This window comes from Hipposideros armiger, unplaced genomic scaffold, assembly GCF_001890085.2.
Source record: "Hipposideros armiger isolate ML-2016 unplaced genomic scaffold, ASM189008v1 scaffold_54, whole genome shotgun sequence".
In the NCBI taxonomy this organism is placed as follows: Eukaryota; Metazoa; Chordata; class Mammalia; order Chiroptera; family Hipposideridae; genus Hipposideros; species Hipposideros armiger.
This window is the reverse complement of record NW_017731404.1, coordinates 4,510,904-4,524,288: the sequence shown is the minus strand read 5'-3', so window position 1 is coordinate 4,524,288 and position 13,385 is coordinate 4,510,904. Positions and strand designations below refer to the sequence as shown.

The 13,385-nt window shown below is 46.2% G+C and overlaps 1 protein-coding gene across 8 annotated transcripts in view; it reads left to right on the top strand.

Annotated features, from left to right (window-relative positions):
- BCAS1 (brain enriched myelin associated protein 1) overlaps positions 1–13,385 on the top strand; it is an 86,549-nt gene that overhangs the window by 3,410 nt on the left and 69,754 nt on the right. For all 8 annotated transcript variants that reach the window (XM_019640974.1, XM_019640976.1, XM_019640972.1 and 5 more), the window contains exons 2-3: positions 5,036–5,112; positions 7,627–7,699. In XM_019640974.1, the coding sequence (XP_019496519.1) occupies positions 5,041–5,112; positions 7,627–7,699 (145 nt within the window). In that variant the 5' untranslated portion in view covers positions 5,036–5,040. The remainder of the gene's footprint in view (positions 1–5,035; positions 5,113–7,626; positions 7,700–13,385) is intronic.

The window sequence follows — 13,385 nt, the reverse complement described above, 5'->3', positions numbered from 1 at the left end:
TCTCACTACCGTTTGTCGGGCGCTCGCTTCGTGCCAGGCACATACCCACCTCATTTAACTTCTCCCACAAACACTGTGGTGTGTGAGAACTGCTGGGTAAATGCCACAACCTCTCTGTGCCTCGGTTTCTCATCAGCAAATTGAGAAAATAATAGCATCCAACCCAGAGGGTTGTTGCAAGGACCGGAAGCTAATCCATGCATGCACGGCGCATAGAAAATACTCCAAAATGTTTATCATTGTCGTCTTTATGAATACCGTCATTTTCCACAAGAAACATGTGTTCGGGGGGTGCACAATGCCTCCCCCAAAACCTTACAATCGTGAGGCTTATGGGGCCTGTCTCACTCCAGAGCTCTTTTCCTTGGAGGAGAGAGGATGCCCAGACAAGGAGGGGAGAGACTTCGCTCCCGACGCAGGCAGCCCTCCTCCCCCCTCCCTGAGACATGGGAGCCTCACTTCTCCACAGCCACGTGGGAAGGGGAGGCTGTCATCGAGCCCTGCACGCCCACTCTCGGCACGGGAAAGATGGAGGCCGGGAGGTTTGTCTTGATTTGCAGGCTGACAGACCAAAGGGCCCACAGGAGTGCCCTGAAAGGGTTGTGAACATGTTCGGATGCCCAGGCTGCCAGTGATGTGTGGGCCCTGCCTGCACCTGAGCATGGCCAGCCTGGCTCTCTGTGTCAGGGTAGGCGGCACCCGGGAGAGACCCCTGGCTGGGGGACACTTGCTCAGACCAAAATATCCAAGACGGCAGCTCTCAGCCTTGGCTGTCATGGACAGCACCTAAAGGTCTTGACAACAGAGCAACGCCCAGGCCCGAGCTGGTCTGGCCGGGGCTTGAGTGCAGGCACTTAAACCTCACCGGTGATTCGAATGTGCGGCCCTGTCCGAGGATCGGCTTCAAGGACAGAGCAGGGAAGTGGCGAAGCAAAGAGACTTACTCAACTCAATGACCAACCCACACCCGACCCCCAGCGAAAGACTTACCCCACATTCTCAAAATGCTACAGCCACAGACGCGAGTCCAGTTTCAACAACAAAACCCTCTGCCATATGGCAGCTCGTGTTCAATGTCACATAAGGTCATAAAAACAAAACAACTAACACCACAGGCTCATGAAAGAAAGGGCATTTTGACATCACCTTCAAACGTTGTCCTTTTCAAAATAAAAGCCAGCCCTTTCAAATGAATATACTTTCCTGGATGAAAGACGCTCTGTCTGACTTATTTTTGTCATCTGCTGGAGATCAGAAAAAAACCTCGCAGGAATTATTGTCTGAACCGCCTTGAGCCTCAGTTTTGCCATCTGTTGAATAGGGATACACAGAGTCCTTGCCTCACAGAGTCCTTGAGCGGCTTAGCGGGCAATCAGCCCGTGTTGGTTTACCCGGCACTTTCCCAGTTTTCACGTAAAGGTCCTGCATCCCACAACATGTGTCAGACATCCCAAGGTGTCACTCCTGTGACACCCTGGACAGATGGTCACCATCGCGGTGCTTTCCAGATGTGCCTGGCCATGAGAATCACCTGTGTATTTGCTGTAACTGCAGACCCAGGGCCCCGACCTGACTTCTCGGCGGGCATCGGAAGTACTGCCAGGTTCCCCGGTTGAGTCTCACTATCAGGCAAGTTTGGGAGACACTGACTGAACATATCAGTGGTAATAATGATGATAACCCTAATCAGGAACTTATCGGATGCCAGGCCCTCTCCAGGGTACCTTGCGTCTATCAATTTAATTCTCACGACAACCCCTGAAGGTGGGTGCTACGATTATCCCCCACTTTACAGAAGACACTGAGGCCCAGCGACCTTCAGTGACTCGCCCTGGGTCACTCATTCCAAACGTGGGGTTTGTCTCCAGAGCCCCCATTCTTATCCTCCATGCTGCACAGCTCTCTACCTAGAGCCTTCAGCACACGGCAAGCTCTCCATCTATCCACGTCAGATGTGATTATCATTATTGTTTTATTAGTGGGACTACCTTTGGGGCATTAAAAGACTTGCCATTCTGTTGACAACTTTTAACTGAAGGTTTGATTGCTAAACGTAAAAGCGTTTCCTTTGACCTCGCCAGACATTTTGACCTCCCCGGTAAGCTGGATACATTCATTGCGGCTGATACTGATTTCGGCCAGCAGGTGGCAGTAACCTTTTGGGTTTTGTCCCATAAGAATCCTGGCCTTTGCAAAATTTGAAGGAAAGGCGGGAGCAATTTCACAGCACATATATTATCACCGCGGGTGGAAAGCAATATTATCTGAATTCAGATTGTCGCTGCCAAAGATATGCAAATAAATGGCTTTTCCTTCTTTCAGTCCCCTTGGCTCCGAAGTCCTGACAGGCTACTTAACATGTGCAGTCTGTGCAGCGAGCCAGGGTCACGCAGCCCCAACTCTGTGGAATGAAAAAGTTGCTCTGCTGCTTGCACACGTCACACGTCTCCCAGCCCGAAGACTTTTCCTAACCGCGAACATTTTTATTGAAAGTGGCCCCCAACTTGGGCTGACTTTAAATTGAAGAGCAGGAGCTTTAAAAGTTTGTGAATCCGTTAAGTGTGCAAAAAGCTGCATTTAGAGGCAAACACAGTCCAGTGTGTGTCTATTTGTTGTGTGGCCTGAGTCAAGGCGTTTAATCTAGGGACCTCGGCTTTCTCATCCGTAAAATTGGAATGATGGAACTGCTCACTGCCTTGTTGATTTTCTGAAGGGCTAACTTAGTTTCCTGTGAGTAAAGCTCTGAGAACAGTTTCTCAACACGTGGTAAGCACTCATCAGATTTGTTGTCGTGCTCTCATTATTACTATTTTATCATCATGATGGTTGTAAGAGTTGTTGTCACTACTTTTATACACAGTAGGTCAAATCCTGGTCAGTCCTACTATGGGCAACATTTAATTTCTCAGCTGCCTCAATCCCCTTATTTTCAAAATGGGTACATATGACCCAGGGAGATCTGGATACACTTCTGGAAAGGGCTAGGAAATAAATATCTCAGGCTTTGCAGGCCACACGGTCTCTGTTGTGACTGTTCAGTGCTGCCTTTGCAGCATGAAAGCAGCCGGACGCAGATGACACATAAATGAATGCGCATGGCTGTCTTCCAATAAAACTTCATTTATCAATACTAACATTTGAATTTCATATAATTATAATGTGTCACAATCCGTGAGTCTGATTTTTCTTTGCCCATCCGCCTATAAATGTACAACCCATTCTGAGCTCACTGACCGTACTAAGACAGGCACTGGCTGGATTTGTCCCTCAGCTGTCACTTGCTGACCCTGGTCTTAAAGATTCAACATCATATTCATAATGTCCCATGTGTAGATGAAGTGAGGATCTATTGTAAGTATGCACAGCACAGATTTTATAAATAGAAAAAATATTGCAAGATAACCAGTGTCCTGTCTGTTTTTGCATGAGTCAGCTTTATCACATGGTATGATTAGAAAACAAATCAAACCCCCAGATTTTGTTCTCTACCAAATTCCCCCAAGAGAGCAGGTGGTGAGATCTATGACCCTTTTTCGGCCTCCGTAATTTCTGATTACTCAGCGTGTCAATTACCAGGGCATAAAAACTCATTCTGCGGGCGAGAGGCCCCTGCGAACCCTTGGAGATGCACCGGCTGCTTTCTGCCAAAAAGCAGAAGCTCTGCCTTGTATTCTGAAAGCCAGCAGAGCAGCTAGTTTTCAATGATTATTTCCTCCATTCAACCAATAAGTAATAATTAGCCCCTGATAAGTGCAAATGCAGGGCTGAGAATAGGAGACACAACGGTGGGTAAACACAGACAGTCCTGGCCTCATGCTACTTACAATTCATTGGGAAAGGGAGGCAGACGTTAAATATTCTGCTTTGCCCTCCAAGTCTGGGTCAATTATTACTTCACTCCGGAACCATCCTACCTAGCACTGCCACCTCATGCCTTCGGCCATGGGCGCCTTTTGTTAGGTTACCAATATGCTTCTATTCATAGCATTGAACCCTATGTGTTTTGTTTAACAAATATTATGTATTGCTTATTATGAACTAGACATTATTCTAATCACTTTTTTTTTTTTTTAGCTGAGCCATCCCGCCACCTGTTGGCAGCTCACGGCTGCTCAGCTCGGGCTGACTCGAACCGCTGTTGCTCAGAGCTCAAACTCTTGAGCGAGCTCTTAACCAACTGAGCCACTCAGCGGCCCTCTAATCACTTTACAAGCATTAACTCATTGAGTCCTTGTAGCAGTCCTGTGAGGCACAGAGAGGCTAATTAAATCATCCAAGGACACACAGTGATGAGGGGCAGAGAGAGTGTTCAAGCCCAGGCTGTCTGGCTCTAGGCTTTGTGTCCATAACCACTGCATCATGCTGTCTTGTCATCGGAAATGGCCTCATTTGTGGATTTCTTCTCTGTTTGTTTGTCCACCTCCTAGATAGCAACTCCATCAGGTCAGGGGAACTTGTCTCTTTAATTCACAGTTGTAACCCTAGTAGCTAGCACAGCATAAGGTGCAGAGCTGGTACCTCTCTACATATTTGTTGAATCAATGAATGAATGAAAATATAGCCAAATAAATTTATAATTACAAGCAGTGCTGAATGCTATGAAAAAAAAATGCCAGTGCTAGGTAGGGTTTTAACAGGAGACCTAATTTAGTTTGAGGATCAGAGGATACTAAAAATTGAAAGTATTATTTTAATTATCTTCCTCCTAATATCTCCTTGATATAATAGCCATGACTAGCTAAGAGGGAAGAAAATCTTACTTACACTGAATACCCTTTTCATGATGATAATGATTTGCCCCCAGCAATGACCTGCAATTGAAAACTGGGGCTGCATTGGACTTTAGCTCTGTTGAATAGCGAGTCCAAAACCTCCTCTCACCTCCCAAAATGAATCTAAGCAGCTGGTCTACCCCAGCTGGTGACAGCACACCATGTACCTTGTCAGGTCTCTGCACACTGGCTTCACAGGCAGGAGTAAGACTGATGTTTGTCTTGGGGTTTAATTTCTCTCTCTCTTTTTCTCTCCATTGCAGGAACAATGGGCAACCAAATGAGTGTTCCACAAAGAGCTGAAGACCAAGAGAATGATTCAGAATCAGACATTTACAAGGTAGCGTGGTTACTGCCCTTCCCCTGGGCCATTCGGTTGTAATCAAACCCCCAGAACCCATCACGGAGCTTGTTGAAAATGCCGGCTCTAAGGCCCCACCTAAGACTCACGGAATCAGAAATGTCAGGGCTGGGAGCCTACGGATCCTGTGTCTTTAAAACCCTCCAAGGTGATTCCTGTGGAGCCAGTTTGGTACCTGCTCCCAGGTAGGTTTGGACCAGTGGTTCCTTGCTGTGGGTGACTTTGCCTGTCCCCACCAGCGGACACTTGGCAATGTCTGGAGACATTTCTGGTTGTCACAACTCAGGTGGTGCTACTGGTCTAGGGGGCAGAGGTCAGAGATGCCGCTAAACATCCTGTAATGCACAGAACGGCGCCCCCAAAAAAGAAAGACCTGGCCCAAAATGTCAGTGTGTGGAGGGCGAGAAACCCAGGTTTAGGCCAGTAGCTCACAGCCCTGGCTGCACACTACAATCGTTTGGAAACTGTAAAAACTGGCAGGGCTGAAGTCGCACCCTAGGCCAGTCACATCAGAATCTGTGTGTGGGAGTGAGGGCAGCCTTTCACATTTTCCGAGCTCCCCAGCTGTAGCGTGTGCAGCCAAAGGATGGACCACTAGTTTAGGAATCCCTCTTTTAAAAGACTGTCCTGAACGACTGAGCCCCGGGACCCCCAAATGCTTCTCCTTAGCTCGTCTATGACCAGTGGCCAGAAGTCTAAATTTCCATCATCAGCGTTTCTGAGATCAAGTCAGCTTAAGACTTGGAACCCAGTTAACATGGAAATCCCTGTAAGGGAAAGAGAATACCTACGAACTAACACAAATCATGTCAGAGAAGGAACTCCTGCTCCGAATGGAAGTCTGGGTTTGAAGAAATGGGCTGCAAACTCATAGTGGGTGTCAGACCTGACTGAATATTAGAATTACCGGGGATGCTTTTAAAACTCTTAATGACTAGCCCCCAAGAGCAATGAAAACACAACCTCTGCTGTAGGCCCAGGCATCAGTAGTTTCTCAAATTCCCCAAACGACTCCAATTCAGGGAGCCTCGGGCCTTCAGGGATGAGGGAGTCACAAAAATGAATGCAGCAATAGGGTGGGGCCCATCGGAAGGCTGCTGGCCAACACACACCCTCAGAATGTTCCAGAGTCTTACTTTTCATTAGGAGCTGGGAAACAGTGTTGATATTAGCAACTGATTCCAAAATACTTTTAAAAACTCTGTGAGCCAAAGAAACCAGATTTGCACATCAAGTATTGGCGCAAGAAAGCCAGTCATAACCTCGGGGCCAAATAGTTGCATGATGTTTAAGATTTTGTGACTTCTTGGTAGAGTTAAAGATAAATTCAAAAACACAGGCTTATTTTAAACAATGAAAACCGTTACAAGAATATAAAGATAGGAAAAGTCTTCTGTATTCCCCCCAGGAGGTTCCTACCTTTAGGAGATTGCTATATAGTCTTTTAGTTTTTATTTTTCTCTGCACTTATTAACATATATTATACTACTAATAGAATTAGAAAACTAAGACAATATGCAAAGAATATAGCATACAATTAAAAAAAGGAATATAGCATACAATTAATATTCAATTAATGTCAACTATTAGTGGTATAATTTAGATTATTTTGTTACCAAAATAACATTATATAACATTTATTCTTTTGCAACATTTTTCTTCCCATGTGAGTGTATGTATATGTATGTATGCATGTATATATGCATGTGTGTATACATGTACATAAATGTACATACATACATATATACATATTAGGACAGTTAAGTTCACAAACTTTGCACTGTTGGTTTACACAGTGGAAAGTTTGCGAACTTAATTGTCAGACCCGATACAGAGGATGCAAAAAAAATCTGTACACATTTTAAAAAAGGAAAAAACTGTATTAAAATTGCAATACTTAATATATACCGATAACAAAAGATGAATAGAAGTCATGTATATACATTTTTTGGCATCCCTGGTATATAAGTCTTTGTTTAATATCTGCAATAAGTCACAGAAGAGAAAAAAAGTTGGAAAGAGGTCGTAACAATGAAGCTGGAGGAAGTGGGTGTGGAGCAGAAAAAAAAGCAACAATGAGCTTCCTGTGTTTGTCAAGTTGATGGAAGGCCTGGCTCACTGTGGTGTGTGTGTGCAGGACAGTGGAATGAGGTTCGCCTCATGGGTTTGGGAGTCAGCGTGCTAAATTATTGTTCCCCACGGATCAGACAAGTGCCCCAGTTAGCCTGGGTGTCCCAGCTGTACGACGGGATCCCCCCTGCCTGAGTTTGTGGGGTTCATTGAGCTGAAGCATCAACAAGGAAGTGTATGGGTGATCTCAGGAACCCAGTCCCTGGAGTGTGTTCTAGTTTCTCCGAGGCAGCAGAGAGCCCTGGGCAGTCTCTAACAACACAGCTCTTACATTAAGCTTAGTTTTATGAGGCTCCTTGCAGCCTTGAGTTCTTCTGGCTTTGCCAAAAGACCTGACTGCCCTTGGCCCATGTTCTGTTCCAGGTGTCACCCGGAGGTGAGCGTGTTCAAAACGGGATGATCATATCGACCTACACGGTTCAACTATACGACGAAGGTCAGTGTCATGCTGGGGAGCGGGCTGCTCCTCGCTGGCGGGGAGGGACTGCGGTCCTGGTTATGGTGAGACACCGTGGACGGGTGGAAGCCACGGCTCACTGCAGAAATACCTGTGTTACTTTCCTGGGGCTACCCTAACCAAGTGTCACAAACGGGTGGCTTACATAGCCGGCATTTACCGCCTCACAGTGCTGGGGACCAGAAATCTGAAATCTAGGTGATGGCAGGGTGGGTGCCTTCTGAAAATTTGAGTGGGGGGAACCTGTTCCCTGCCTCCATCCTGGCTTCTGGCAGCCTCAGGCGTTCCTTGGCTTCTAGATGGCATTCCCTCTGTGTCCTCACAGCCTCTTCCTTCCACACGTGTCTGCCTCTGTGTCCACATTGCCCCTTTTCATAAGAACACAGTCACACTGGATTGGAGCCCACCCTCAGTGTCCTCCTTTTAACTTGGTCATCTGCAAAGACCCTATTTCCAAATGAGGTCACAGGTGCTGGGGATTAGGACTTCATCTTATTGGGGTGCAGGGGACACAATTCAGCTCGTAACAACACTCATGTCTCCTGAGGATGAATGACAGCTAGAAGATGCTGTGGGTTTACAGCAGATCAGATGGAAGCGATCGAGTGAAAACACTCTGAGTTTGGCATTTGGAGTCAGACAGACCTGGGTCAAAATCCCTCTTCTGTAACTTCCTAGCTGTATGACCTAGAGCAAGTCATTTGACTTTCTCAGCCTCAGCTTCCTCACCTCTAACGTGGAGATAAGAAGACCTACCTCACAGAATTGCTGGGAGGATTAAAGGAGATCATTCATGAAGCATTTTACATATTACTCAGCACTTAGGAATTCCTCAGAAACTGATACAGAACACAAAACAATAGAAATTTCCTGATATGAGGGCAGTTTTAAAACTGGACAATATAGTTATCTATTTGTTTTTATCCTGGGATATAAGATGATAAATTCAATGCATCAAAAGTGGCTGGGCCCCACTATGTGAAGAATACATACAAATTATAAATTATATAAGAAAAAGCAGTATACCCCAGTTGTTGAGCGTAAGAACTCTGGGATCTGGCTGTGGCTTTATCACCCAGCTGTGTGACCTTGAGCCAATTACTTAACATCTCTGAACCTCAGCCTTCTTGTCTGTAAAGTAGGATGATAAAAGTACCTACAACATAGTATGAGATATAATAAAAGCCCACATTTCCGTGCCTGGCACACAGTAAGTGCTCTGCATGAATTAGCTGTCATTAGTATATGATGGTTGCTGTCATTTACATGTGAGTTTCTGGGCTGCAGTTTCATATCCTGAACCATGAGGTGATGAATCATTGCAGAGGTTTTAGAATTTCCTAGTGTAAGAAAAAAACACCGTTCTGTCTCCCCTCTCCACACTCCACTACTCACACCACTTCTGACACCAGAGGTGTGGGTTTTCCATACCTACAGTCAGGGCAGGCAGGGCAGGTAGGGGTGGGGGGTATTGAAAGGGACACCAGGGAACTTTGGGGATCATGGAAAGATTTTCTATCTTGATTATGGTGGCAGTTATGCGCCTGTATCATTTGTCAAAACCCTTTGTGCTATGAAAGTTGGAGAATTTGATTGTATGTAAACACTTCAACCAGACAGAGCTGATTTTAAAACACTATCAAGGTACAATGAAGCCTTTAAGAAAATCAGTATTGTCAAAAGAAACTCACTATCATTTCTATGAAAAAAAAATCGCCTCCTATTTGACAAGGGTGTATTTTGCTCACCCAGCTCTATTGCTTTGTCCGAATTTAGCGGGGGCTGGGGGGAAGAAAATGAGGTCACGGGAAGGTATTTCGTGAAGAGATGGCATCCCTTAGCTATTTCGTCGTACTGTTCCATGGCATCTGTACACAGCCTAGGAGACGGTGGCCTCAGGAGACAGTCCCTGACACCTCCGGACCTCCTACCCACGGTGGGTTGTGCAACCGGATTGCCTCTCGTTGAATCAGACCATCTTTGAGGAGGCCCAGGCCTGAGAGCCTACATCATGCCTCACCCCTCCAGCTGACTGCACGGGGCCCTGTGTGTTCTGCTCGTGCATGGACACTGACGAGTTATAAAAGAGAACTAAATCCCCAGTGATTCAGAGATCATGCAGTTACAAGGCACATATAGTCCAGCACACCCCCCCTTGGGGCCAGACCAAGCTAATTGTCCTAGAAAGAGAATGTGCTATTGCACATAGGAGGACATGGGCGGCTCTGAGGCCACAACCTCTATTCATAATCAGCAATCACTTTTCCAACCTGTAAAGTGGGGCAGTGGCAGCTGCCACTCACCTTTTTCACCCGAAAGCTAAAAGGAGAGAGTCAAGGCTAAGCCTCAAGAGTTTAGGAAGGAAATACTGGAAAGGCTTTTCCCACCAGGATTATGATTATTTTCTAGTTTAGGATTTTACAAAAGACCCCTAAGGAGATATATGGCAAATAGTAGCATAAAACCAAGCTCTCTTGAGAGCGTCGATAATGCTGTGACGATGTAATTGACATTTTCTTCTCCCGTAACACAAACATGGTTAAAAGGGCACATCTGCTAGTGAGGAAAACCCTGGGAGCACCTTCTCACTAAGGAAGAGGGGTGGCTTTGGGGTGGGGCCAGAGGAGAGGGTGGGGTGTGGACATCTGCAGGGTGCATTTCAACCAGATCTCGAGTGGAAGAAACACTTCCCCTCACAGTTCTAATCCTAGAGTGGACATTTTCTCAATGCCTGCTTTTCACACCCTTTTATCAAACTGGGAAGAATTTAGCAACACTTCCAATTTAACAAAAATAAAAAATAATAAATCAGTGAGACCAAAGACATGGTAAGGCTCCCTCCAAATTTCTGGAAGTTTGACAAATAAAGCAACGTATCAGCAGGTGAGATCTGAAATGTGCAAAGCGTACCTTGAAGATCAAATATTTCTGGGAACAAGAGACGGAAAATACAAGCAGAGTGTGGCTCCTTTCGTAGCTGCAAAGCTGTGCTATGTACCAGTGGTTCCCAGAGTGGGCCTAGGCCAGCATCCCATCACCACCAATTACTTAGACCTGCAGTTTCGGGAGCCCCACCTAGACTTCCTGAATCAGAAATCCTGGGGATGGAGCCTGCCATCTGTTCTCACGAGCCCTCCAGGAGCTTCACACACTCCCTCAGGCATGAGGACCCCTGCTTCTGAGACAGGGCACGTCCCCTGGGAGATGTGGAGGCTGCAGAGAACTGGAAACGCTCTGTGTCTGGAGGGCTCGACTCAGCTCTGGGCATGGCTGTCCTGTGGGAACCCCTCGGTGGACCAGAAGGTATTTCCGTGAAAACCCAACTTGAGGATTTGCAAATGAAATCTCCCAATGCAAAAATGTCTAAACTCTCTGCCAGCCAAACACTGTGCTGGCCACATCAGCACATCTCATAGTTGCCAGCCCCTGATATTGTAAAGTATTTTTCCCTATTTCTCATAGTTGCCAGCCCCTGATATTGTAAAGTATTTTTCCCTATTTCACATCTCTTTACAAAGGCAACTTTTTTCCACCACCATCATCATCATTATCATCATCACCATCACCATCAGGTTATCACAGCTGAAGCATTAAATATTTAAATCCTATAGCCAACTCGAAGTCTGCGCGCTTGGCTTCTGAGCTCCCCAGGCATCCTGCTTATGATAATGTGCTCCCCTGTATATGGGTGGGACTATGGTGGGACCATGGGACCAGGTCACCGGTGGCCGGTCCCCTTTACAGCTCTATTGTCTCTTCCTGAACCAATAAACTGCCCATGTGGTTAATTCATGAGTTATTTTTAAAATGACCTCTGAGAGGTACTTTGACTCCAGGTAACTTAAAAAAAAAAAATACGAGTTTTTGAGTTTGCTGAGCAGAAGGTCAGACTCTGGACTGTGGAGGTGCCCCAGAGGTCATGCCACGCTGCAGGATGCAGGGCCTGTGTGGCCTGGCGAACCCTTCCTCTCGGAGCTCATTAGTTACAGAAGCCACCCGCGCTGCTGGGCCAGCCCCAGGCAAAACGGGAACTAGGTCAAATGTTCCTTAAATGCCACCTCTCCTTCCCCTTTATTTTTTCTTTGCATTATTTGTACATTTTTAAGTGACAAGGTATGGGATGGGGCTGAGTATATAAACATAGGAAATCTTCTCAATAGTATCCATAATACGGTAGGCCAGGGAAAACTTCCCCACCCTGATGCTTAACTGCTCCCCAACGCCCATTCCTAAACTTCCTTCCTTCGTGGCAAGCACTCTTTCCAGCTTCTTGTGGCTGGAGGTATTCCAAATGTGGATATTTTTCAAATCCTCCCCTCTACCTCTTGACACCATTTGTTAAAGACAGATGAGAACACATTGTGCAGACAGTGGAACACAGCCTTTTTTTCACTTACTGTCTGTCTTGGAGAAGGTTAATGCCTGTGGGGCACGTCACCATGTAGACACATGATTTAACCTGTCCTTTAACAGGTCATTATTTCACCTGGCCCCTACTGATAAGAGGTTACGTCGCTTCTGGGCTTTTGCCACAATCACAGTCGTCCAGCAAATCCTGTCATTACTATGTATTTTGTGCCTCCATGCAATTATGTTCATAGGGTGACATTCTAGAAGCATGTCACCCTATTCTAGAGCTCACAGAGTTTGTGAATTTAAATATATATATATTTAAATATATATAACCCTCCAAACAGACTGTCAAATTAGATTCCTGCCCATGATCTATGCACTGCTCTTCCATACCCACTCCATACTACAGGTCACCCAATCTCTCTCTTTTCCAGTTTGATAGGTGAAAAGCTAAGTCTCATAATTTTGTTTTGCTTGCATTGTACTCTTCACGAGGCTGAACATCTTTTCAGATGCTTAAAAGCCAGCTATATTTCTTTTTTTGTGTGTGAACTGTTTTCTCATGTTTTGTGCTCATCCCCTCCATCACTGTGTTGATGTTTGTTTATATAACGTCTCCTTTTTCAACATTGAGATGTAATTTACATGCCATAAAATTCACCCTTTAAAAGTGTCCAGTTCAATAGTTCCGGTACTCGCCTCTTCTCACAACCACATCAAATCTCAACTAAACTACAGAACAACCACATTGAGAATCACCTGAAGTCTTGCTGAGCCAAAGCCCTACCTCTAAGGACACACAGAAGACGCCACCTTGAGTCTGGTTGGAGGGGCAGAGATGCAGAATGGGCTGGTCCCACACAGAATATAACCATTAAAAGTTGGGAGGAATATCTCACCTGTGGAAGTCCCCCGAGGAGGACTGAGGGGTCTCAACCCCACACCACGCTCCCCAGCCCGGTGTCCCAGTGCCGGGGAGAGAAGTCCCCATTACCTCTGGCTGTGAAAACTGGCAGAGATTGTGGCTGAGACGGAGGGCGGTTGGAGTCCCAGGCGTTCCTCTTAAAGGGCCCGCGCACAGACTTACCTGCTGACGAACTTGGTCACTCTGAGCTCCAGCACTGGGACAGCAGCTCGAAAAGCACCAAGGACAAACGGGGAGGAACTGAATTGTCTGGCTGCAGAGCACGGGCTGGAGGGGCAGCTCTGTCCAAGCAGGCACCATTTTGTTCCTCTGTTGAGCCCTCCCCCTTCCTGGCATGCAGACACAGGTGAACACCATATCTGCGTTTCTATCAGTCTAGCTAACACC